General features: G+C 41.8%; 1 protein-coding gene across 1 annotated transcript in view; it reads right to left on the minus strand.

Moving 5' to 3' along the window:
- The window catches only part of GNAT2 (G protein subunit alpha transducin 2), a 96,899-nt gene that overhangs the window by 34,100 nt on the left and 35,296 nt on the right, over nucleotides 1-27,503 (minus strand). The window contains exons 2-5 of the mRNA XM_089681189.1: nucleotides 20,316-20,358; nucleotides 20,071-20,212; nucleotides 7,806-7,963; nucleotides 6,246-6,374 (exon numbers count right to left, since the gene is read on the minus strand). Of these exons, the coding sequence (XP_089537315.1) occupies nucleotides 6,246-6,374; nucleotides 7,806-7,963; nucleotides 20,071-20,212; nucleotides 20,316-20,358 (472 nt within the window). The remainder of the gene's footprint in view (nucleotides 1-6,245; nucleotides 6,375-7,805; nucleotides 7,964-20,070; nucleotides 20,213-20,315; nucleotides 20,359-27,503) is intronic.

A 27,503-nucleotide genomic window follows, 5' to 3' on the forward strand; every position in this document is an offset into this window, starting at 1 on the left:
TGCTGTGGAGATGACTTTGGCTTTGGTTTGATACCGTCCTACAGTATATCAACGACTTACCACATCTCATTCCTTGGTAAAAGCCTTTGTACAGTTGTGTTCAAAATAATAGCAGTCAGACATCACTAACCTGATCAATCACTGTTTTTGGTAGAAATTATATTTCTACATGGCAAATAATTTACTAGCAGGTGTAGAGTAATATAAATCTAACAGACCCAACAGTCATGACATGCATGCTGCTGATTCTGTGTAATTGAATCACTAATTGAAAGGGGCATGTTCAAAATATTAGCATTATGGAGTTCTATTAGTGAGGTCATTCATTCTTTGAAAAACAGGTGGCAATTATTGCCCCTATTTAAGGAAGGAAGGCAGAAAATGTTGTACGTGCTGGTTACAGTGCATTTCTCTCTGAAATTCTGAGGAAAATGGGTCGTTCCAGACATTGTTCAGAAGAACAGCGTACCTTGATTAAAAAGTTGATTGGAGAGGGGAAAACATATAAAGAACTGCAGAAAATGATAGGCTGCTCAGCTAAAATGATCGCAAATGCTTTAAAATGGCAACCAAAACCTTAAAGATGTGTAAGAAAGCGAAAAACTACCATTTGAATGGATAGAATAGCCAAAATGGCAAGGACTCAGCCAACAATCAGCTCCAGGAAGATCAAAGAAGGTCTAAAGTTACCTGTGAGTACTGTTACAATTAGAAGACGCCTATGTGAAGCTAAGCTATCTGCAAGAAGCCCCCGCAAAGTCCCACTGTTGAAAAAAAGACGTGCTGAAGAGGTTACAATTTGCCAAAGAGCACATTGACTGGCCTAAAGAGAAATGACGCAACATTTTGTGGACTGATGAAAGTAAGATTGTTCTTTTTGGGTCTAGTGGCTGGAGACAGTTTGTCAGACGACCCCCAAACACTGAATTCAAGCCACAGTACACTGTGAAGACAGTGAAGCATGGTTGGGCAAGCATCATGATATGGGGATGTTTCTCATACTACGGTGTTGGGCCTATTTATCGCATACCAGGGATCATGGATCAGTTTAAATACATCAGAATACTTGAAGAGGTCATGCTGCCTTATACTGAAGAGGAAATGCCCTTGAAATTGGTGTTCCAACAAGACAACGACCCCAAACACACCAGTAAACGTGCAACATCTTGGTTCCAGACCAATAAGATTGACGTTATGGAGTGGCCAGCCCAATCCCCGGATCTTAATCCAATAGAAAACTTGTGGGGTGACATCAAAAATGCAGTTTCTGAGGCAAAACCAAGAAATAGAGAAGAACTGTGGAATGTAGTCCAATCATCCTGGGCTGGAATACCTGTTCACAGGTGCCAGAAGTTGGTTGACTCCATGCAACACAGATGTACAGCAGTTCTCAGAAACAGTGCTTATACAACTAAATATTAATGAAGTGATTCAAAGGAAAGCAAAATCTTCAAACATTTTTCAGTTTATATAGTGAATGTTTGAGTTTGTAAAGAAGAATAGAAACAATTGAGTACTGTCCGTGATACTTTTTTTATTTGCACTAACATACAATATTGAGGACAAGCTTTCGGGGTATGTCCCCTTCTTCAAGGTCCAAGCAGCACTAATACGGCTACAATCACCTCAAGCATAAAGAAGAATACAAACACTGCTCTTTTTTTGAACAGTCTCATATTCACTTTTCTTAAATTTGTTTAGAGGAACAACACAAATTTGATATATTTTTTCTTCCTGTTTTGATTTGGAATAGAATGTGTAGTGTTCCCAATGCATTTGTGTGTATGGAAATAAAAGCTATTAGAAGGATTTTGAGCTGTATTCACTTTTTTCAACACACTGCTATTATTTTGAACACAACTGTACATGTGTTACATAGATTCTTCCATCTGTGTGGCCCCCTTTGTCCCAGTGGGACCTTAATTTGGTTTTGTGGATTTTGCAGATTTCTCTCTTTGAGCCTGAGAGATTTCCTTGTTCCTTCTTACAACCAAGGTGCCTTTTTAGTTGCCACTACTTCTGCTCACAGGGTATCCAGGTTGGCTGCACTTTCATGCAAAGAACCATTCCTGGTTCTTCACCAGGATAAGGTGGTATTGAGGCCTCGGTCTGTTTCTTCATTCTATCTGAATCAGGACATTGTGTTCCCATCTTTTTTTTCCTAATCCTAAGCATTTTAAAAAGGTGCTTCACTTTGGATGATGTTGTAGCGGTTCAAATTTATCTCAAGTCTATAGCTTTGTTTCAGCAATCTGAATGCCTGTTCGTTCTACTTGAGTGTCCTTTCAGGGGTTAGTTTGACTCTTAACACACTATTTATAGGTGGATTTGTCAACCTATTTCCTAGGCCTATAGTATTAGGGGCATGGCTCCTCCTTTCCATGTTAAGGCTCATTTCACTATGAGTGTCAGTGCTTCCTGTGTGATTCTGCGTTAGGCTTCTGTTGTTCACATTTGTATATGATGTTGTTGTTCATATTTGTATATGATATGATATATGATATGATAATGCCCCCTCAGGCACCAATTTTGGGTGAAATCTTACAGGCAGCTTTGTAGTGGAGTTCTTCCCTATTCTGTTTTTGGGTTTGGGCATGTTGGCCTTGTTGCTGTGCTGCCCACTCCTCATGTTCATTGCTTTGAGACATCCCATGTGGTCATGAATATGATGAAACCTGTGTCCTGTGGTACGATTATAAAAATAGGATTTTTACTTGTGAAATCTTTTTATTGAAGTACATCATAGGACACAGAAATACCGCAGACACTCAGAGGCTCAAGGAGAAAAATGGAGGGCATCGATTCCTCTACATGCTGCCCCCGCCACCTCCCTATCCCTGCTGTGCTCCCCTGGCTCCCCCTCGCCCCCTAAACTGTGTTTATTATGCTTCCTTTTATGAATGAACAGGAAACTCTGCATGGAACTATTCCTGTTCATTCATTCTGTGCTGCTGAGGCTGCAGAAATGGAGATTGAGGTGTCCTCAATCTCCTTTTTCTGTCTCAAAGGTGAAACATCAGAGGTCTGTTTAGACCCCTGATATTCCACCAAAGCCGCCAAAGGGGTCCTAAAAAAAGATACAAAATTAAAATTGTAAAAAAATAAATAAAATGGTTTAAAAAAATTAAATAAAACAGCAAATATACACCAGTGGCAGAAATACCAGGGTCGCAAAGGCTGCACTTGCGGGCCCTGGTGTTACGCCATCATGGGGGGACCCCAACACGTCAAGAAGGGGGGATGCTATGGAACCATAAAAAAGGGTTCCACAACAGGAGTAAAGGGCCCTTCACATTTTCTGAGAGTGGGGCCCTGAAGATTCTCATTACGGCTCTGGATGTTACCCTGCAAGCACCAGTTTTGGGTACAAGATCTTGCAGGCAGCTTTGTAGTGGGCTTCTTCCCTACTTTTTTGGTTTTTGGTTTGGACATGTTGGCATGATTACTGTGTTGCCCACCCCCATATGTAGTGCTTTGGGACATCGCAAGTAGTCATGAATATAATGCACTAAGGTCCTTTGGTGTATGTTTATGAATGTCTGTTTCCTCACTGCTTGCTACCAAACTGAGACTTAGCTGGGCTGGGAGGGGTTATGGCTGGGTGAAGAATCCCTGCCTTTTTTGGCCAGTGTCCATTCACCTGAAGGTGGCAGCATAACTTAAGTAGTCAGGAATATAGAGTAACAACAAAGAAAAATACCCAGCTCACTTGCCAGCCTGCAATAAACCAAATTGTCCTAACAGTTCACGTTAAAACCAGGGGTTTAGTTTGCAAATATATGCTTAAAGCTGCAGGGCCACTTCAAGACACCCTAGTGTACTAGTGTTAGGACTGCAGTACACTAGGGTGCCATGAAGTGGCCCTGCAGCTTACACATACAGTATCTCACAGAAGTGAGTACACCCATCACATTTTTGTAAATATTTTATTATATCTTTTCATGTGACAACACTGAAGAAATGACACTTTGCTTAAATATAAAGTAGTGAGTGTACAGCTTGTATAATAGTGTAAATTTGCTGTCCCCTCAAAATAACTCAACACAGCCATTAATGTCTAAACTACTGGCAACAAAAGTGAGTACACCCCTAAGTGAAAATTTCCAAATTGGGCCCAAAGTATCAATATTTTGTGTGGCCACCATTATTTTCCAGCACTGCCCTAACACTCTTGGGCATGGAGTTCACCAGAACTTCACAGTTTGCCACTGGAGTCCTCTTCCACTCCTCCATGACGACACCACGGAGCTGGTGGATGTTACAGACCTTGCGCTCCTCCACCTTCCGTTTGAGGATGCCCCACAAATGCTCAATAGGGTTTAGGTCTGGAGACATACTTGGCCAGTCCATCACCTTTACCCTCAGCTTCGTTAGCAAGGCAGTGGTCGACTTGGAGGTGTGTTTGGGGTCGTTATCATGTTGGAATACTGCCCTGTGGTCCAGTCTCTGAAGGGAGGGAATCATGTTCTGTTTCAGTATGTCACAGTACCTATTGGCATTCATGGTTCCCTCAATGAACTGTAGCTCCCCAGTGTCGGCAGCACTCATGCAGGCCCAGACCATGACACCCCTACCACCATGCTTGACTGTAGGCAAGACACACTTGTCTTTGTACTCCTCACCTGGTTGCCACCACACACGCTTAACACCATCTGAACCAAATAAATGTATCTTGGTCTCATCAAACCACAGGACATGGTTTCAGTAATCCATGTCCTTAGTCTGCTTGTCTTCAGCAAACTGTTTGCAGGCTTTCTTGTGCATCATCTTTAGAAGAGGGTTACTTATGGGATGACAGCCATGCAGACCAGTTTGATGCAGTGTGTGGCGTATGGTCTGAGCACTGACAGGCTAATCCCCCACCACTTCAACCTCTGCAGCAAGCATACGTCTATTTCCCAAAGACAACCTCTGGATATGACGCTGAGCACGTGCACTCAACTTCTTTGGTCAATCATGGCGAGCCCTGTTCTGAGTGGAATCTGTCCTGATAAACTGTTGTATGGTCTTGGCCACCGTCCTGCAGCTCAGTTTCAGGGTCTTGGCAATCTTTTTATAGCCTAGGCCATCTTTATGTAGAGCAACAATTCTTTTTTTCAGATCTTCAGAGAGTTCTCATAAGGTGCCATGTTGAACTTCCTTTGACCAGAAGGAGGAATGAGAGAGATAACACCAAATTTAACACCTACTCCCCATTCACACCTCAGACCTTGTACATTTACATTATAGCAAAGTTTCATTTCTTTAGTGTTGTCACATGAAAAGCAATAATAAAATATTTACAAAAATGTGAGGGGTGTACGCACGTCTGTGAGATACTGTATATTTGCAAATGTGTGCAAACGAAACCCCTGGTTTTAATGTAAACTGTTAGACAGGGCAATTCAGTGTGTTGCAGGCTGGCTGGTAACTAAGTCTGGAATTTTTCTTCTTGTTTTACATGCATCGCCCTTCTACAGTATGTGCCCCTTGCTCAAAGGCCAGTTATAGGTTGGGGCAGTTGTCATTTGTTTATACTCTTAGGAACATAATGTACCCTGTGTCCTGTGATATAGTCCTAATCCTAATTTTAATTTGTAACAATGAGATTATATGTTTTATGACCCATACGTAACTGGAGTATATCTATAAAACTTAAAAAAAAAGGGATAGAGAGGCTGATTAACTAAAAACATTGTGTGAAGATTCTCAGTGTTTAAATTGTGTTTCAGTTATCCAATCTTATTAAACACTAAGGTGAACTTTTATACCATGTTACACCCATATCTACGGAGCAGCGGGTGTAAACGGACATGTGTCCGCTAAAAACAGACGGATCAGATGTCACTCAGATGTAAATGGACAGGCAGTCTGTTTACATCTGAACACCCATAGAGGACAGTGGGCTGTGTCTCTGTCCATTTTGCATAAACGCAGACCAGCATATGGACGCAGACTAGCCATCCACCTGCTCAGTGGGTTCAGGGAGCGACTTTCTAGGGGAGCCCACCCCGTGTGGGAGGGGCCTTACATTTATATGGCCAAATGCTTAGTGAAGCTGATTCCCAGTATAAACATAAGTGAAAAGGAAACTAGTGACGTTTATTGCACCATTTTTCTAGTGCAAAAGAACACATGCATCTTGCTTGTTGCTGTAGCCAACAACTTCACATTTATCTTTTTCAGGTAAGCCCCAGTCTATTTTAGTTGTGACTTCTTTTTATAATGGGTTCTGAAAATTTTAAGAAAATGAAGAAAGAGAAAACCTGAAATGAAGATCTTTAAAGGAAAACTGCGACTCAATGATTCCTGTAGTTTTCACTCGGGATCGGAGGACATCTTGTTCATTTGGAACATAGTTAGATGCTGTGATCCTATCCAGCTGATTCAAGTAACTATAAAGAATAATGAAAAACAAAAAAAATATAAATAACAGTAAAATCATTTTTGTGTTTGCAGAGAAAACGCTGGGCCCTTCTTTACCCAAGTGCCAGGTACCAATGCACTTAGTTCACATTCTTTTAGAAAGGATATAACACTTGTAAAATGTGATTGTAGATCAGTACTGTGGGTCCACGACCTCAAACAGCAAAAATGGAAGCTGCTTCATGTAATTAATTTCTCTACTTGCTTCTTGATTTCCTCCCAATTCAAAGTTTGTATGTGAGTTGTTGCTGACATGTCAATGTATGCAACATTTAGTGTTCCTGCATTCTAACATCTCTTTATCCTTGATTAAAACAAGCAGAAATAAGTGCTATGCACTCTGTTCATAGTCTCGAATGCTTGGACACAAATCATGACAGTAAAATATTTATCTTTACTATTATCAAACATTAATCACTTGTATACCAACTCCAGTGGCAAGGAAACATTTGCAATGAGTTTAGAACCTTAACAGCTGAACAGAACAGAAAACCAGGTACAGTATGTTTCTTGGGATAACCTTTACAGACATCTAACTTGGCTGGGCTATAACATCACCGGCACTTGCAGTGCAAAGCCTGTTTGCCTTTAGTAAATCAACCCTACAGACTAAAGAGAGCACAGACATCTCAGGAGTGCTTTCAAGGTTTGTGGCAACCCGTACTGGTCTTCTGTTAATACATTTACAAGGTCAAGTAAAAAGACAGGACCATCAAACTTAGGAAAGAAGCAGAACATACGTGATAAAACCATCTTTTCATAATCATACTTTTTCCAGGACAGTGACTCGCTGGGTAATCTAAATGACAGCTCTGGAGTTCGCATCTTTAGAAACAAAGCAGTAGGAGCTCCATCATCTCTACCTTCACAGGTTACTTTTATCTGAAACCTTCTGTTACAATAAAAATGAACTAAGAACAAACTAATCTGGAGCTAATAAAGCACAAAGAGCAAAGCCATGATCAGGGCCGTGGATAAGGGGTTCCACCAGTCCTTCTGTATGGGCCCAGGCTGGGTGAATTAGATGTGGGCAGGGAGGGTGATCGGCAGACACTGTTACTGGGGGGGGATTTACTGGAAATTATCCCCTGTATGGCTGTCTCTGCAGAAACTGAAAGCTGGATTCTTCTCTTCTAACTCCCATTGACTTTCAGCTGCTGCAGAGAAAGCCATAAAGGGGATTGCTTCCAGTAAAAGCCCCCAGTAAGTGTACCCATCACCCTCCCTGTCCACCATATGTTTCCCCCTGCCACCCAGGCACCCCAGTGTGCCCCCTACCAGCTTTCCTCCTCTCCTTCCCACTAAAAGCTGCAATCACACAACAGAATCCTTATTTCCTTCACTGTATTTGTAACACATTTTGCAAGCTCAAAATGCCATGAACTTTATGTACAACTTACTATGCAGCAGAGTCATTGAGCTGATATTCAGCTGCTCTTTCAAAACTGGCCTGTACACCATCATCCTTCCAGAGCTTCTTGATACAGTCCACAAGTTCTGGAGGCATTGTACCTTCCTCTATAGAGTCAGCGAGATGGCAAAGAATACGGCCATCATCCTGTTAGAAAAAGAAATAAACACAAAGCAAAAAAATGTGGTTGTTATATCTTGCAAATCAAGTAAAATATTTTAATTTGCATTGCAGGGTGAGCAACCTGTGTTGCCAGCAATTTAATAACATTCAACCCATTGCCACTGAATTATGCTGCATAATATAGCTTCAATCTGCTTGACAGAGTTGCAGCTTTTTTGTCTGATTGCACTATATGTGCAAAGGATGGGCTTCACTGGGCCAGCACCCAGTGTGATATATTTTGTGTGCAATATGAATGCAGGGGCAAAGCAACTACTAGGTTTCTCAACTCTGATGTGTCATATGAGTGGACTTGCAAAAAATGTAATCACTCTGCTGGGCCCACCTGCATCTAAGGTCTGGTGAGTTAATCTTCACAGAGGGAAGGGGGGAATTTTTCAAGTGATACCAACCACTGAACTCTGCATTACTGGCTACTGACCTCTGAACTTTCTGTTACTTACTACTGTCCTTTCAATTCTGCACTACTACTTACCATAACTCTGTGGTGCTTACTGCGGACCCCTACACTATGCATGACTTACTACTTACCTCTGAACTCTGTGGTTCCAACTAGAGTGCCTTGAAAAAGTATTCATGCCCCTTGAAATTTTCCACATTTCGTCATGTTACAAACAAAACCGTAAATGTATTTTATTGGGAGTTTATGTGATAGACCAACACAAAGTGGCACATAATTGTGAAGTGGAAGGAAAATGATAAATAGTTTTCAAAATTTTTTACAAATAAATATCTGAAAAGTGGGGTATGCATTTGTATTCAGACCCCTTTACTCTGATACCCCTAACTAAAATCTAGTGGAACCAATTGCCTTCAGAAGTCACCTAATTAATAAATAGAGTTCACTTGTGTGTAATCTCAGTATAAATACAGCTGTTCTGTGAAGTCCTCAGAGGTTTGTTAGAGAACATTAGTGAACAAACAGCATCATGAAGGCCAAGATCAGGGATAAAGTTGTAGAGAAGTTTAAAGCAGGGTTAGGTTATGAAAAAATCCCAAGCTTTGAAAATCTTACGGAGCACTGTTCAATCCATCATCTGAAAATGGAAAGAATGGCACAACTGCAAACCTACCAGGGGGACGTGGCTTAGCCATCCATGTGAGCTTTATCTTGTATTGAGACCTTCCTTCAGGCTGCATTTATCTGGGTCACCGACAGCACAGCCCATGCTGACATCTCTGCCACCGCTACTCCAAAGCACTATGACCATGACAAGGAAGAAGGAAGAGGGGGAAGCCACATCACGGCCTGCTCCCTCAGCGCTCATCAGAAGACTGCCAAAGGGAAGCTGTGGCTAAACTGGGCAAGTTCTCCCACTCTTCCAGCAAGGATAAATCCCTGATGCCTCTCTCTAGCTCTGGGGCAAAGAAACTTTCCTCTCTGGGAATCTCACAGCCGGTGCTGGTCCCTCAGGCCTCTGAAATTCCCTCAGCAGCCTCCAGCTCTCTCCTATTCTTCACACTGCTAGTCCTGAAGGGGATACTGAACCCCCAGAACCATTGCTAAAAGAAATATTAGTGGCAGTCCACACTTATGTAATTTTGTTCACACAGCTTACTATGTAATTCAAAAGAAAGAAAGAAGACATTTTATTTATTTGTCATGATATGTAAAAAATCAGAGAGAGGGTGACTGCCATTGAGGGCAGGGTGAGCACACTGGAGGATGAACTCCTTCCATTGCAACAAGATGTTCATTCTAACACTGCTAAAACTTGAGCTTGAGCATTCGGCCAGATTAGAGGACATGGAGAATCACCTATGCAGAAACAACCTTCACCTAGTATACTGAGGGAAAGAACCCTGAATAATTTATTGAGACCTGGCTACCTAATACATTCTGCAAAGATAATCTAACACCTTTTTTTCCTGTGGAAAGAGCCCACAGGGTGCCACCTCTCCCTCCACCACCAGGGGGCCCTGACAGACCTTTTCTACTGAAACTTTCACATTATAAGGATAGAGATATTCTCTGACTCGCTAGACAACAGCCTGCCATGGAGATTCAAGGGGGAAAATGTCTATATTTCCAGATTTCTCGGCTGAAATCCAGCATAAGCAAGCCAGATTCACTGAAGGTAAATGCCACCTGCGTACGATTCAGGTGGCTTACTTCATGCTTTATCCTGCTAAGCTTCAAGTGATAACAGATGGCTCAGTACAATTCTTTGACTCCCCTGCTGCAGAGGCTGACTGGTTGGATAGGAGTGAAAGGCATCTATGCCCAGCTCTTACCTGACTTGAACACTACCCGGTGTTCCCACTTCAAATCTAACCTCGTCTCTCCTTTAGTTTGAAAGCGGAGTTCAGGGATGAACATTTCAACAGCACTGCATTAGTAGCAGTTGACTAACATGGCTACACCTCTTGGAATGTTGGCTTTAGCCCTCTCGTTTACCCCCTCTGCTACCCTTTTTGAGTTTTTCTATTTTTTTCACTTGCTATGCTGTCTCTTGGATCGGAAACACCCTTTGCCACTTTTCACCTACTGGACTTTGAGTGGACTGCCGTCTCCTCTCGGATTTCCCCGCCAATATATACATCGTGCAGGTGATAACTCGACCAACACTTTTATGGTGCACTGGATGCTGCCACCAAGGAATCAAAATTCTACTCTTCATAACCTTCCTCATAACCATGAGTAGTCAAAAGGATATTATCCTTTCTTTGAATGTCCGTGGCCTGCAGAGAAGAGGTCAGCTGTCTTCACATTAATCTGTCATCAAGACCCTTCCGCTGTATACCTTCAAGAGACTCACATGACTTTGAACACTCTTCATCTTCTGAAACACTCTAAATACCCCATTCAGTTTCATGCTACACACTCTCAATACTCTAGAGGAGTGAGCATAATGGTTGCCAGAGGAGTACCTTTCACAGAGTACCACCTCCAAGATATAACCATTAGGCCGTTACATGTTTCTATTATGCAACTGGGACTCTCATTTATGTGTTCTTGCAAATATGTATGTACCTCTACTATTTAATATGGAGACAATAAAGTGTCAATCATCCACAAACAATATTGGTAGTGGGTGGGGGACTTCAACACTGTTTTGCATACTTCCCTAGATCTATTTAAAACAATTCTCCCCGCATAGCCCTAGACAACTTACTCCCATTGCCCACCACATGATGGAAATTGGGCTAGCGGACCTATGGTGATATCTCCACCCACTAGCGACTCAATTTTCATGTTACGCAAACTCACACTCCTCTTTGTTCCATATAGATTTAGCGCTGGGCTCTGATTTGATCCTACCGTATACCCCTCAGGTAACCTACTTAGCCAGGGGCTTATCCGATTATTCCCCAATGCGTATATCCTTATCCTTGAAAAGTCCTTATACATTTACGCTGTGGAAGCTTAATCCATTCTGGATAACTCTTTTCACAGATCTGGATCTAATGCATAAACAATTACAGGGCTTCTTGCTTGATAACAGACACTCAACATCTCCTTTGATTATTGTTATGCTTTGAAAGCATATATTAGATGCATGTGTATCAAAGAAATATCCAGAATTAAGACTAACTCTAGACCAGTGGTTCTTAACCTTTTTGGAGGTACTGAACCCCACCAGTTTCATATGCGCATTCACCGAACCCTTCTTAATTGGAAAAATAAAATATGATTTTTAAAATTCAAAACATAGGTATATATTTATACATAGGTGCACAAAATGAACAAAACCATTAAGAACAAAGAACAAAACCATTAAAACATGATTTTCACACAAAAACAAAATAATGAATATTTACCGCAAATCAGTGTGACTTCTGCTGTTGTCTTTCAGAGGCCAGTTCAGAAATGCGCGGCATTACCTTGGCAAGTGCCACTCATGTCATTTTCGCAACAAAGTCTGTTCCTTTTCTTCGTCTTTATGTCCAGCATCCTCGAAAAGGATTGCTCGCAAAGATATGTTGTAACAAACGGTATGAAAATTCATCCCCCATAGTAATTCATCCCCCATATAGTAATTCATCCCCCATATAGTAATTCATCCCCCATATAGTAATTCATCCCCCATAGTAATTCATCCCTCATAGTAATTCATCCCCCATATAGTAATTCATCCCCCATATAGTAATTCATCCCCCATAGTAATTCATCCCCCCATATAGTAATTCATCCCCCATATAGTAATTCATCCCCCCTATAGTAATTCCTTCCCCATATAGTAATTCATCCCCCATATAGTAATTCATCCCCCATAGTAATTCATCCCCCATATAGTAATTCATCCCCCATAGTAATTCATCCCCCATATAGTAATTCATCCCCCATATAGTAATACATCCCCCATATAGTAATACATCCCCCATATAGTAATTCATCCCCCATATAGTAATTCATCCCCCATATAATAATTCATCCCCCATATAGTAATTCATCCCCCATAGTAATACACCCCCCATATAGTAATTCATCCCCCATATAGTAATACATCCCCCATATAGTAATACATCCCCCATATAGTAATTCATCCCCCTTATAATAATTCATCCCCCATATAGTAATTCACCCCCCATATAGTAATTCATCCCCCCTATAGTAATTCATTCCCCATATTAATTCATCCCCCATATTAAGTCCCCAAGTCCCCCCTGTGTCAATTCACTTACCTTTGCTCCGCGCGTTCCTCTCGCTGTATTCCCGCGCCGTTCCGGTCTTCAGGGCGGACTGTGAGAGGAGCCTAGCTCCTCTCACGTTCGTCACGCTGCCCCGCCTACACACATCCTGACAGCCAATCACTGGCTATCAGGATGTGAGTGGCAGTGAGACTGGCCAATCATTGCATTTCAGTCCCTGCCGCCCGAGAGGAGGGAGGGGAGCGGGCGCCCAGCACACAAGAGCCGCGGCTTGCCGACCACTGGGCATGTCATCACAAATCATATGAGTCGGGTGTGGGTCACCTCCGCCGAACCCCCGAGACTGACTCACCGAACCCCTGGGGTTCGATCGAACCCAGGTTAAGAACCACTGCTCTAGACAGTGGGAGGTTGATGCCAGCCAAACTGTAACCAAGGCAAAACCAGCCTATCTTAGCAAAACCAACACTGATACAGAAAGAGAGTGGGTATCTGCTCAACAGTTTCTTCATACTGTACAACTTCAGCATGCTGAAAGTAAATGTTTTTTCTCCTCTCAAGCCTTCTTCGAGGAAAGAGAAAAAAGAAGGGTCACATGCTGGTGGTCATAGTGAAAGCTCAGCAACCGTCTTCCCACATCCCTTATTTCAAATTGTCCTCTGCTCAATTGGACATGGATTTCCCCCCCCCCATCTTACAAGGCTTTAGATCTTTATATGAATCGCTCTATTCTACCAAAGTGTCTTATGATGACTCTAGCAAGCAGGAGTTTTTGGAGCGTATACAGTTCCTCAACTTACTACTCAGCATAGGAAAATCCTGAATGCACCATTCACTCTTGAAGAATTGCAAATGGCTGTAGCATCCTGTCTCAATCCCAAAGCCCCCGGAGGCGGTGGGCTGCCGATGGAAATTTACAAATCTTTTGGTGGAATATTTATACCTGAACTACTTAAAATAATCCAGGTTGCATTAGAACAGAACTCCCTCCCTGTCTTGATGTATGAGGCAATAATAGGTGTATTTTTGAAGAGGGGGAAGGATCCAACACAGGCAGAGTCTTACCGCCCCATATCGTTACTGACCTCAGACCTCAAAATCATTACTAAAGTAGAATTATATTGTGCCCCGATGACCTGTATTCATGTCAGTAATGCCCAACCCCCTCATTTACATTAGGAAGAAGGACACAGCAGGGTTGTCCTCCCTCCCCGCCTTAGTGATAGAGCCCCTGGCAGCTGCCATTACAGAGGATCCAGGTATTAGAGGAGAACAGATAGAGAAAGTAGCGTTATATGCTGATGACACTCTTGTTTTTGGGTGATACATCTTCTTTGTTAGCACGTCTAATGAAGCTAATCGCAGAATTTGGTTCCCTTTCCGGCTTATCAATAAATTTGGATAAATCCCTTCTCCCGCTGGAGACCTTTATGTATTCCATACCACCTGAAGCTGTGCAGATTGAAATAGTGGACTCCTTTAAATATCTGGGTATCATCATCCACCCCACTCTATCTAAATATACAGACCTAAACTTACTTCCGCTTCTTAAAAAATTCCAACAAAAAACAACCAGTTGGACCAAACTCCCTCTTTCTGTAGTAGGGAGGTGTAACTTAATCAAAATGATATGGGCCCCTCAACTACTCTATATCCTGCATAATGCCACTGTGTGGATTCCTACAAATGATATGATACTGTGTTTTGCTCCTTAATCTGGTGGATGCACACACATCGGATTAAACTTGAGACTCCACAGGAAGCTAAGGATATGAGTGGCCTTGCGTTTCCCAACCCCCTTCTTTATTATATCGCGGCCCAGTTACAACATTTTACAGCCTAGCAGGACAATACACATACGGACCCGGTCACCTCGCTTCTTCTAGGTATTGTGTCCACTGATAACTTGGTGGAATGTCTGGAAGCAGGTGAGTTTAAAGCTCTAGCACAGTTTCCCACACTAGAACTGATTGACAAAGTGTGATGGAAAGTGAAACATTACTTCCACTATCAAGGCTTTGCTACATCCACACATATCCTCAATAACTACCCAGGACTCCTTAAACTGAAGGGCTTTGCTGCATGGACATCTACAGATCTTCGATATATCCCTAAGCTGTACCATGGGCAACTGCTGAAAGATTTTCAAACATTAAGAGCGGAGTTGGGTTACCAACTCCATCTTTTTGCAATATTTACAACTTAGACATGCCATCTCAGCACAGGCCTGGGCCTCCTCATTGGTCTTGTTAACCCTGCTCTCCTTAATCAACTAGTGCGCTTCCCAACTAAAAAAAAGGGACAGATTTCACTATATAGTGCACTGATTCAATCTGTGTCCAGGGCTATGTCTCCTAAATGCAGACTGCAGTGATCTAGAGATCTGGAGTGTATCTCTGACAAAGAGTGGTCCACAATTCTTTCTAATATCTTATTGGTATCTGTGTCTGTGTACCCAACTGTTTATTGTCCATCGCACTCCCCAAAAACTATTTGATTGGTAAAGGAGGGATACTCCCTGTTACATATGTTGTGGAAATGCCATAAACTGGTGCACTACTGGGCCTCTGTTATAATGTTGATCAACAATATATTCTCTCTCACTCTCCCTGAAGACCCTAAACTTTGTCTGTTGGGGTGGTTAGACTGTTGAACCCCTTACATATACATAATACTCGTCTCTTATTTATAGCTAGGAAACTCACAGCACAAAAATGGTTGTCTCCGGACAATGGATTAAAGCAGTCAATGATATGCTTTGATATGCAAGAGAAACTAGTTTAACAACACTGAAATTAACTGAATTTATTCTCTCTTGAGAAGAGGAGATTAAGGGGGGATATGACCAACATGTATAAATACATCAGTGGTTCATATAGTGAACTCAGTGTAGAGTTATTCACCCTGAGGTCACCAGAGGACAAGGGGGCACTCTTTACATCTGGAGGAAAAGAAATTTAATCTCCAAACACAGAAAGGTTTCTTCACAGTGAGAGCTCTTACACAGCTCTTACAGTATTTCCTGATGGCTGCAGGAATGCAGCCAGAGAGAAAGATAAATGATTGCTTTTACAGCCTTTATGGGTGTAAAAGCAATCAGTGTGTAAAAAAAAAAATCATCACCCCCCACAAGTAGTACAGTGTCATTATGGTGACACTGTACTGCTAGGGTGACAGTATGTTAAATAAATAATATAAAAAAATTAAAATTAAAAAAAGTTTTTGAAAAATTATGATTTTTGGTTATAAACTAATTTGGGTTATTTTTTTAATAAAAGATAACTGAATACATTTTGGCCAAGATTTCTGAAGAAAGATTATTTATTTGCAAAATGAAAAACACTTTTTTTCAACATTTTTGGACTTTTTCATTTATATAGCAAAAAAATATAAAAATCCCAGTGGTGACTAAATACCACCAAAATAAAGTTTTATCTGTCTCAAAAAAATGCTAAAAAATTCATATGGGTACAGTGTTGCATGACTGTGCAACTGTCATTCAAAGTGTGACAGCGCAGAAAGCTGAAAATTGGCCTGGACAGGAAGGGGGTAAAAGTGTTCGGATAATGGTTAAGGATAATCAGCACTATCAATATTATTATGTGACATGATAATTGTGCAGGTAAACACATAGTAAGCACATTATATACTCTAAAGTTATGGTCCTTGTGTATGTCTCTGCCTGTCTATGAGGTTCTGGCTGATGTCCTTGTATCTTCTTCTTCTGTGTTTTTTTCTAATTGTTTTCAATTGTTTCTACTTTTGTACATGTTTTTGTACAAAAATAGTTAAATTGAAAATGGAAACGTGTTGGTTTTCTAATAAAGAAAATCTGATTAACAAAAAAAACCTACCAAGACATGGCCGTCCATCTAAACTGACAGGCCGGGCAAGGAGAGCATTTATCAGAGAAGCAGCCAAGAGGCCCATGGTAACTCAGGAGGAGCTGCAGAGATCCACAGCTCAGGTGAGAATCTGTCTACAGGACAACTATTAGTCGTGCACGCCACAAATCTGGCCTTTATGGAAGAGTGACAAGAACAAAGCCATTGTTGAAAGAATGCTATAAGATGTGTGGTTTGCAGTTTGTGAGAAGCCATGTGGGGGACACAACAAACATGTGGAAGAAGGTGCTCTTGTCCGGTGAGACCAAAATTGAACGTTTTGGCCCTAAAAGTGGAAAGCTATGTGTGGCAGAAAACTAACACTGCACATCACCCTAAACACACCATCCCCACTGTGAAACATGGTGGTGGCAGCATCATGTTGTGGGGATGCGTTTCTTCAGCAGGGACAGGGAAGCTGGTCAGAGTTGATGGGAAGATGGATGGAGCCAAATATAGGGCAATCTTAGAAGAAAACCTGTTAGCGTCTGCACAAGACTTGAGACTGGGCAGATGTTTACCTTCCAGCAGGACAATGAACCTAAACATACAGCCAGAGCTACAATGGAATGGTTTAGATCAAAGCATATTCATGTGTTAGAATGGCCCAGTCAAAATCCAAGCCTAAATCCAATTGAAAATCTGTGGCAGATGCTCTCCATCCAATCTGACAGAGCTTGAGCTATTTTGCAAAGAAGAATGAGCAAAAATGTCACTCTCTAGACGTGCAAAGTTGGTAGAGACATACCCAAAAAGACTTGCAGCTGTAATTGCAACGAAAGGTGGTTCTACAAAGTATTGACTCAAATTAACATAAAATCCCAATAAAATACATTTTTGGTTGCAACATGCCAAAATGTGAACAATTTCAAGGGGTATGAATATTTTTTCAAGGCACTCTAATGATCACTGCACTCTGTGTTACGTACTACTGATGTTTGAACTCTGTATTACTACTGACCTTAGAACTCTCTAATATTTACGTTTGACCAGTTCACTCTGCATTTCCTACTAGTAACTTCTGAATTTTGTGGTACATACTATGTACCCCTGCATTTCATCCAACAGGACATGTAGGACGAAGCTTGTTGCACTGTTGTCACAGTGTCACATGTCTCCTGTTCTGAGCAGCAGTGCTCATGTGGGTATTTCATGCTGGCTTTGTGTTGATCTTTGCACTTGTTTTTATGTATGTTTTATTAAATAATACACTGTGAGGTTGCTTCCCCATTTAATGGAAAGCACATCTCCAGCAATATGGTGATTTAGGGTTTCTTATATGGAGTGACCCCATCCCTGGATTGAGCTGATTAGATGTCTGTGGTGGAAAAAGTTCTCAGGCAGAGAATGGTTCTGTAGCCACTTGTGGTGAACATCCTTTCATAAGGTGGTTACACCTCGGTACAGAGAGGTTTATCATCTGGTGAGTGTTTTACTTATATCGGGGATGGGATTCACATTAGATTTTTCACATGATGAATTTTTCTCACTTGATAGATTAGCTTTGAGCCACTATCTTCAGTTGAATACATGAGAATGAACACAGGACAACATTTTTGAGTTTTTTATATGTTTTGCTCGATTTAAATCTTAACGTGGTGTTGAATTATACGATGGAGTATCCATGTTTTGGTTCTGCAGTCCTGGTTTTACAATGTAACATGGTGCAAATGGTAAACATAGCCTACAGGGCCGGTTCACACTGATGCAGCGTGGGATTTGCATTTTCTGCACCGCATCATTATGCAAACCACTGCGGGTGTTTTTGTTAAGTTAATGACACCCCAAAAAGGTTGGCAGAAAGCAGTGTAATTGGGTGAATCAGATCGCATGGGTGTGAACACGCATGTGATCCGATTCCAGTGCAGAAAAAAAAGGTGTATTCACCTTTCCTGTGGGTGCGGTGAGATTTGATACAAAATAAATGGCGCAAATCGCACTGCAAAGAATCACATGTGATTGGAGCAGGAATGCATTGCGATTCCTGTCCAAATCACATGCGGTTTCCCACACTGCAATAGTGTGCACCGGCACTTAAAGAAAAATTCCAGGCATGGTATATTTTTACATAATTACATTGGTTCAGCCTGGACTAATATAACTGTGTATGTACCATACCTGGCCGATACTCCTGGAAGCTGGATATCACTGTAGTTCTCTAGTTGGACAAGGAGAGAGGCAGGGCAGTGATGGCATGCCGTCCACCTCGTCCATTTAGAGAATTCTTTGCATTCATTCAGGAAAAGCAGAACATTATTTGAACAATGCCTGTGCTGAGCATCTGATCTCCTGTGTTCACAATGCATCAGGCTGATTGCTCAGCATGTGACCCAGAAGCAAGTGCAAATCACTGGGGTAGTGCAGCAGACTGTATTGAGTATGACTTCAGTGATTTCCAACTTCCAGGGTCACTGGCCAGGTATGGTATATACATACAGTAGTTACATTGGTCCAAGGTAGACCAATGTAAATATGTAAAAATTAGGGGGTCGCCAAAACCCTTTTTTGAGTGGCAAGTACGAGTACCGATACTTTCGGTCAAGTACTCGCTAAAACCGAGCAACGATACTTTGCGGTGCGATTTGCGTCAATACAAAATGAAAATTGCACCGCAAAAGAACAGCATGGGATTTGAATAGGAATGTGATTTCTGTGCAAATTGCATGTGGTTTTCCCACTGCTTCTGTGTGAACCCAGGCTTGTCATAGCCTTGGTTCACACAGGAGCCGTGCAGGAATCCTCCCTACACTGATCCCATGCTGAGTGGAGAGTGGGGATGTACACCATGGAGGCAGATACTCTGGATTCTCAGCTGTAGGAAAGGAGAGAAAGCCGCAGGGATTTTTTGTGAGTGAAACATTTTGATGCAAACACGATCATGAGATAAAAATGATAAACACAAGTAAAATATCTCTTGTGCTTTGTGTATTAACACTATTGTGGAACTGAACACAATTTCACATGGAGAAAAGGACCCAAAGTTCACTATATATATAAAAATACACAGTGTGTAATATATATATATATATATATATATATATATATATATATATATATATATCTCAATCAAGAAAAACGAAACCAGCGCTCAAATCTTCATGCTGATTGGGGGTACTGCATGTGTCATTCTCTAAGGTGCAGCCCTTGAAAGATCAGAAAAGCTTGGTACTGATGAAGAAAAGCAAAAGAAGGGCGCACTCTGTTCGTGCATTACCATGGTAAAAAACTAATTTATTAAACTTCATAAAAGTGCATACTCATGAACCAATGGAGATGGTTTGTGAGTATGCACTTTTATGCATTTTAATAAATTCGTTTTTTACCACAGTAATGCATGAAGAGAGTGTGCCCTTCTTTTGCTTTTCTTCAAAAGAAAAAAAAAAAAAATATATATATATATATATATATATATATATATATATACACACACACACACATACATACATACATAGATATACACAGTGTAGATAGATAGATAGATATAAAACCCCTTGCATTATTTCAAATATATCCTATACCTATATATGACCCGATTTCAAGGTAAGCTTCATTGTGTATTTAGCCACATTAAAGTATTTTATAGTTCACACTAACCGCTTTACTTGAGTCACTGAAGTCAATGCCAAGAGTGGTCATTGCACGGATTATGGCTAGGATTGACTGAAGCACGTTGCCATAGATAATTGATTTGAACTCCAAGCATTCTTCCTCTGTGTACCCATCTTGATGGATAATCCTTACAAAATAAAAGTAACATAGAAAAAAAAGTATGAATACTTTAAAAAGAATGTTACTGCGCTTTAGAATGGTGTAATGTAGTTAAATTTGAGTTCACTTACTTCATCTGTTTGACAATCGTACTCTTTCCAGACTCTCCAGCACCTGCAAATAGACCAGTAACTAGTATTATTATTTCATATGCTACCAAAGTTATTTATTTATTTTCCTAGAATAAGCCATCAGTGTTTGTATAAAAAGCACAAGGTTTTGGGCTTCCATGGGCATTATCGAAAAAAGATTAAATTACATACAGCTAGAGCAGGGTTTCTATTCTCAGAGTCCATGGGTGGGTTTCAGGGAGTCCGTATTGGTCAGATAAAAAAATTACATATTCACTATTTGGCCCTCCCCCTCGTCCCAGTCAATGTTTTCCCTTTGAAAGAAATTAAAGGAAACGCACCCTGCCACTACGTTCTTGACTCATTGTTTGTGCCCATGTTTACCCTCTGAATTTGTACCATCGCCCTCAACTGCCAGCTTGTGCCGCTCCATCATTGCAAGTGCTAATTTTCATTTTCTAGTAATAGTAGTAGTAGTAGTAGATTTGAGCAGAATTAAAATTGTTTTGTTTAATTTGCATAAGATGATTGTATTTCATTTTTGCAATGGTGGTCATTTTGCATGAAAAGGAGTGGGTTTTTTGTTGAGATTATTTAGTTTATTCAAACTTTGTCTATGATATATATATATAGATGGCAATCATATTGCAATAAAATAAAGTACATATATTCATTGCATGCAAAGTTTTGTGTTTATTGTTGGTTATGTGTTAGAGAAGACACTGGTAGTGATAGCAGAATTCAGGCTTTACTTGTGTGGCTTAAGTTACAAACATAGAGAGCACATTTCATCAGACTGTATAACAGCAGACTTATTACAGACACATTACTTCCTGAAGAGATGATAGAGAAAAGAGGAAGTATCAGCAAGTTTTACACATACACAACTAGTAACCTTTAGCGTACAGTGCCATCTACTGGTCAAGTGATATTACCACAGAATACTGTATATAGTACATTATAGTACATGCTGTTGTATTCCCAACACCCCTTCTCAACGGCATGTGCATAATTATATGACATTTAGTCTCTTTTGTAGAAAACAATGACGTTCCCTTGGCAAAGGTTTGGTGAGTGTGTCTGCAGTCATCTCCTCTGATGGGCAGTACTGGATGTCGATAACCCCTTGTTCTTGCATGTCTCTGAGCAGATGATATCTTACATCAATGTGCTTGGTTCTTGGGTTAATCTTCTCAGAGTGTGTAAGCTTTATGCATCCCTGATTGTCTTCAAAGATGGGTGTGGGTTGTGACATATTCAGTCCCATGTCTAGTAGAAGTTGACGAATCCAAATGGCTTCTTGACATGCATGTGCTGCTGCTATGTATTCCGCTTCAGTTGAAGAGAGTGCAACAGTCACTTGTTTCCGACTGTATCATATTTTACTTTAAAAGTCCATTTGCTTCTGATGGTTTTGCGACCAGGAGGGAGTTCTGTTAGTGACCAAGTTTTATTTTCTTGAAGTGATTTTATTTCTTCTTCAGCTGCTTTTCTCCACTGATCGGCTTCCCTTCTCGGCAAAGTTTCTATGTCTTCCCAGGATGTTGGCTCCTGTGTTTGATGTGTTTTAGCAGCGTATGATAACCTGCGGGGTGGTATCCCTTTTGTCATTCGAGAGGATCTTCTGATTTCTTGTTGTTCAGTGGGTTCTATTGGATCGTTGATTGTAAGTTCCACTTCTTGTTCTGGCTCTTGTCCTGCTTCGCATAAATCAGTGTCTCTTGCTGATTCAACGTGTAAATCCTCTCCACATTTTTCAAGAATTGTATTATCTGATGCTTCACTTTCATCAAAATAAACACTGCGGCTTACTGTGACCTTGTTGGTCTTTGGACAAAGGATTCTATATCCCTTACTCTGCTCACTGTAGCCAACCAGAATGCCTTCTATGGCTTTGTTCTCCAACTTGGAGCGTTTCTGACTTGGAATGTGGGCATATGCTTTACAGCCAAACACTCTGATGTGTCCTACGTTTGGTTTTGATCCATTCCACATTTCATATGGTGTACTCTCAATAGCTTTTGATGGGAGCCTGTTTTGTAGGTATGTTGCAGTCATTATTGCTTCTCCCCAGTATTTGTTAGGTAAGCCAGCATCCGAAATCATACATCTGGTCATTTCTACAAGAGTGCGATTCTTTCTTTCCGCTACACCGTTTTGCTCAGGAGTGTATGGTACAGTTGTTTGGTGTATAATACCTTGTTTCTTTAGGTATGATTCCATCTCTTTATTCATATATTCCTCTCCATTGTCAGTGTGTATTATTCCAGGTTTCCTTTGAAACTTGTTGCTTGTCATAGCTACAAACTCTTGAAGTTTTTCTAATGTCTCACTTTTGTGCTTCATTAGATACATTATTGTGTACCTGGAATAATCATCGATGAAAGTCAGTAAATACCTGTTCCCGCCAGGTGTGATGGTTTTCATTGGTCCGCACACATCACTGTGTATCAGTTCCATGGGTTTAATGGTTTTACTCTGACTGGTCTGTGGAAGAGGGGTTCGGGTGGCCATTGCTTTGATGCAACATGTGCACTTGCTGAGTGTGTGGCAAGGCAATATTTTCATGTCTTCTGATAGACCTCTCTTTGCAAAATCCTTTATAGCTTCTGGGTTTCGATGCCCCAATCTTCTATGCCACAGGTGAATGCACTTGTCATGTGGGTTATGAGTTGCCGCATTGGCCTTCTCACTTTCAGTGACGAGTTTGTACAGATGTTCATTTAATCTTCCTCTTGCTAGGATTTGCTTTCCATTTTGAATTGTGCATTCATTACCTCTGAACTGGACAGTGAGTCCATTGCTTGCAAGGGTTTTAACTGATAGGAGGCTTCCTTCTAGGCTTGGAACATATAGAACATTCTTTACAAGGATGCTCTGCTTGCCCCCTGATGGCGTTTTGCAGTTGAGAAATCCCTGACCTTTACCTTCTGCTGTAATACTTTTCTCATTTGCTAGGAAGACTTTATCTTTTACACTAAAATCAATTTCTGTGAAGAATGTCTCGTCGCTTGTCATGTGACTTGTTGCCCCTGAATCAATGTTCCATCCATGTGAGGTACTATTCTGAGTCACTTTAAAAGTACCACTCCATGATGCACTTTCATTTTCTTTCATGACCGCTTTAGCTCTTTCTCTTGTGGGTAGCTCCCGCTTTCGATGCTCAGCTTTCCAGATTGAACAGTTCTTTTTCAGGTGACCGGCCTTTTTGCAGCAAAAACATACCCTGGTTTCTTTGCTTTGTCTTATGCCTTCATGCACCTTCAGAGCTGCCTCTGGTCTCTCATTCTCTTCACTATGCAAATTTTCCTTTCTTCTGCTGTATTCATCAATTAATTTTCCCTTAACATATTCTAGCGTCAGTTCAGTTTCCGGTCTAGTTTCTAGAGCATTTATAAGGGCACTGTATGATTCTGGAAGACTGCACAGAAGTAGCACCACAACATGGTTGCTTTTTAATTCTTCACCTATTGCACCCAGCTGGTCCACAATTTCTAACATGGCATTTACATGTTCACCCATTTCCTGCCCTTTTTCCAGCCTCATCTTATACAGTTTGCTTAGCAGATATAGTTTGCTGTTTAGGTTTGCATGTTCATGCAGTCTTTGTAATGCAGTCCACATACCTTTAGCTGTGCTTTCTTTCCTTATATGAATGAGTTGATCATCCTCCACTAACAGGCTTATGACTGCTTTTGCTTGCCTGTTTTCTGTCCCATTCTTCTGGGTTGTCATTGGGTCTGTGTGTATCTAGTACCTGCCACAAGTCATCTTTGGATAACAGCATTTCAAGCTTAAACTTCCATAGCTGGTAGTTGGTGTTGTTGAGCTTTGCTATTGTAAACTTCATATCTGAAGCACTTGCCATCTTTCAGTGAATTGGTAGGATTGTAAATGCAGCACTTGCTTGTAGTTTTCCTTTTTTTCAGTGTCTGGAGCTGGGCCCATAACCTGTTGGTTATGTGTTAGAGAAGACACTGGTAGTGATAGCAGAATTCAGGCTTTACTTGTGTGGCTTAAGTTATAAACATAGAGAGCACATTTCATCAGACTGTATAACAGCAGACTTATTACAGACACATTACTTCCTGAAGAGATGATAGAGAGAACGAGAGAGAACCATATGTACAACTAGTGACCTTAGTATACAGTGCCATCTACTGGTCAAGTGATATTACCACAGAATACTGTATATAGTACATTATAGTACATGCTGTTGTATTCCCAACATTTATATGAATATTTCTGGGTAGGGGGTCCATAGCTTTCATCAGATTCTTAAGAGTCTGTAACTCAAGAACCACTATCCTAGAGGCACCTGCTATTTGATTCAGGTGTATATTAGTAGGGTCAGATTGACTACAGTCCCCGGTCTACATTTGAGTATAGCTCAGATTTAATCCCTCTGCACAGTAGCTTATGTTACAAATGCTTTATCTTTTACAATTTCATAGGGAGAAATGAGATGAAGGATTTGCACAAAGGAAACCTAAAGCGGAGCTCAAGGCACATCCCAAAAAATTAAAAGTCAGCAGCTACAAATCCTTTAGATTTATTAAAAATCACTGCCTTCTGGTCTATTACGTTCCTGCATACATTCCTGATCCTGATACCTGTATTCTGCATTACCCGACTAAGAAAGAACTCCGCCTGCACTGACCTCAGCTATCATTCTCTTGCCTGCTCCTTTTGTACTTATCTGCCCGCTTGATACTGACCCGCCTTGCCTGACTCTGCTATATTATCCTGCTTGCACCTGCACCTGACCTGCATCTTGTCGGCTACCATATTCACCTTCCGCTGCACCCACGGCTCTGCATCTGACCTGCATCCGGATCACCGCCATACCTGTCGGTCACCGTATCCACGCACCAGTGCTTGGTCCCAAGACCCGCATCCTGACTGTTGCCTCTCCTGCTCGCTGCTGCACCTACGTTCTTGCACCCATACCTGGCTTGTGTCCGGATCTCCTGGGTCCCCAGCTACCTGCCTACAGCTTCAAGATCTACACGGCACTCCTGCCCCTCCTGGCTCTGTGCCCCTGTTCCCACTTCCAGGGGCTCCGAGCGGGAGTTGTAAGAGGACGCCCTCTCTCCACTATGCCTATGGTTAGGCTACCTAACCAGGTACGTGACAGTACCAGAAGGGCATGTAGGAGCCTGAGAGAGGGGCCTCTCCTCTGGAAGAAATTTGCCAAAACATTGCGGCACTAACACAGGCCCTATCTCCACCGGCATCCGCTGCTAGCATCTCAGCTCCACCCCCTCCAGCTGCCGCCCCAGGAGCCGTGGCAAGTCCCACTGTAATGATGTTGCCTCTTGAGCCTAGGGTACCTACACCCGAGAGATTTTCTGGCGACCGCCACAAATTCAGAGCCTTCCGAAACGCATGTGGGTTATATTTCGCATTGCAACCCCGCACCTTCTCGCTAGAAGCAACCAAAGTGGGATTTGTGATCTCCCTTCTTCAGAGTGAGCCACAAGCATGGGCCCATCATTTAATGGAAAAGGCAGATGCCAAACTGTCATCCCTAGACAGTTTCTTTGAAGCTATGGCGCAACTATACGATGACCCCCAACGATCTGCATCTGCGGAAGCTGCGCTACACTCTCTCCAGCAAGGTCGTAGGGCAGCTGAGGACTATGTAACCGAGTTCAGGTGCTGGAGCGCTGATACCAGTTGGAATGACGCTGCCCTACATTATCAATTTCGCTTAGGTCTGGCCGAACCCCTGAAAGATGAGTTAGCTCGAGTTGGAGTACCGAATACCTTGGAGGAACTTATTAAGCTGACTATTCAGATTGACCGCCGACTCAGGGAACGAAGGCTGGAGAGATCCGCAGGTCAAGTTCACCCCACATGGATGTTGTCCACGGTACCACCTCCAACCAGCATGGCATCAACCAGTTCTGCCACACCCAGTTCTGACGGGTCTGAACCCATGCAAATTGGGTTACTATGAACCACCTTCACTCCGGAAGAGCGGCAACGCCGCCGACAGGGCAGCTTATGCCTCTACTGTAGAGAACCCGGGCACTATGTGCGAAACTGCCCTGCAAAATCAAGTAAGTCTCTGACAACATTGCCTGCTAAAATGCCTGCTGTCAACCCTGCTCAGCTCACATCTCCGTTTAATTTCAGCTTTTGGGAAGAACTGTACCAGTAACAGCTATTATTGACTCTGGAGCCTGCAGTTGCTTCATTGACACAACTTTTGTTCAGCAACATCAGATACCCTTAAGGCCCAAAACGCAGAGACTGACAGTATTTCTGGCGGATGGATCCAACATAAAATCTGGGGCAGTCAAACAGGAAACTATTCCACTTTCCGTGATTATATCTTCATCTGGGCACAAGGAACTATTACGCCTAGATGTCATTTCTTCACCACGATTTCCTGTCATCCTGGGGATTACATGGTTACAGGCGCATAACCCTGGCATAAATTGGGTATCCGGTAAAGTGGACTATAACTCGGCCTACTGCCATGAGCACTGCTTCCCTCAAGTTCCTGCTCCGTCCGGGCCCCTGCTGTGCGTAGAAAATAATACCGAAATAGGCCAGTTAGTTCCGGCAGCTTATCACGACTATCAGAGTGTGAGTTGGAAGCACTAAAGGATTATATTGATGATAATCTCAAAAAGGGGTTCATCCGCCCCTCTACTTCTCCAGCTAAGGCAGGAATCTTTTTTGTCGAAAAGAAAGACCATTCCCTTCGTCCATGTGTGGACTACCGGGAATTAAACAATATCACGGTGAAGAATAGATATCCTCTGCCACTAATCCCAGAACTCTTTCAGAGGCTCAGAGCAGCAAGCATATTTACCAAACTAGACTTAAGAGGGGCCTACAACCTCATAAGGATCAGAGAAGGGGACGAGTGGAAAACATCCTTCCGTACCAGATTTGGGCATTACGAATATTTAGTTATGCCTTTTGAGCTATGTAATGCTCCAGCAACCTTCCAGCATCTGGTAAATTACATCTTCAGGGATTTTCTAGACATTTTTGTAATCGTATATCTCAATGATATTCTGATCTTTTCTGCTTCCATCGAGCTTCACTGGGGTCATGTGCAAAGGGTCCTTGGTTGCCTCCGTCTGCATATGCTAAACCAGAGAAATGCGAGTTTGAACACCAGAGCATCCAGTTCCTGGGACTAATTATATCCACGGAAGGCTTCAAGAT

Source organism: Staurois parvus, unplaced genomic scaffold (assembly GCF_062004578.1).
Source record: "Staurois parvus isolate SC_StPar_1 unplaced genomic scaffold, SC_StPar_1.0 ptg000261l, whole genome shotgun sequence".
NCBI classification, from domain to species: Eukaryota; Metazoa; Chordata; class Amphibia; order Anura; family Ranidae; genus Staurois; species Staurois parvus.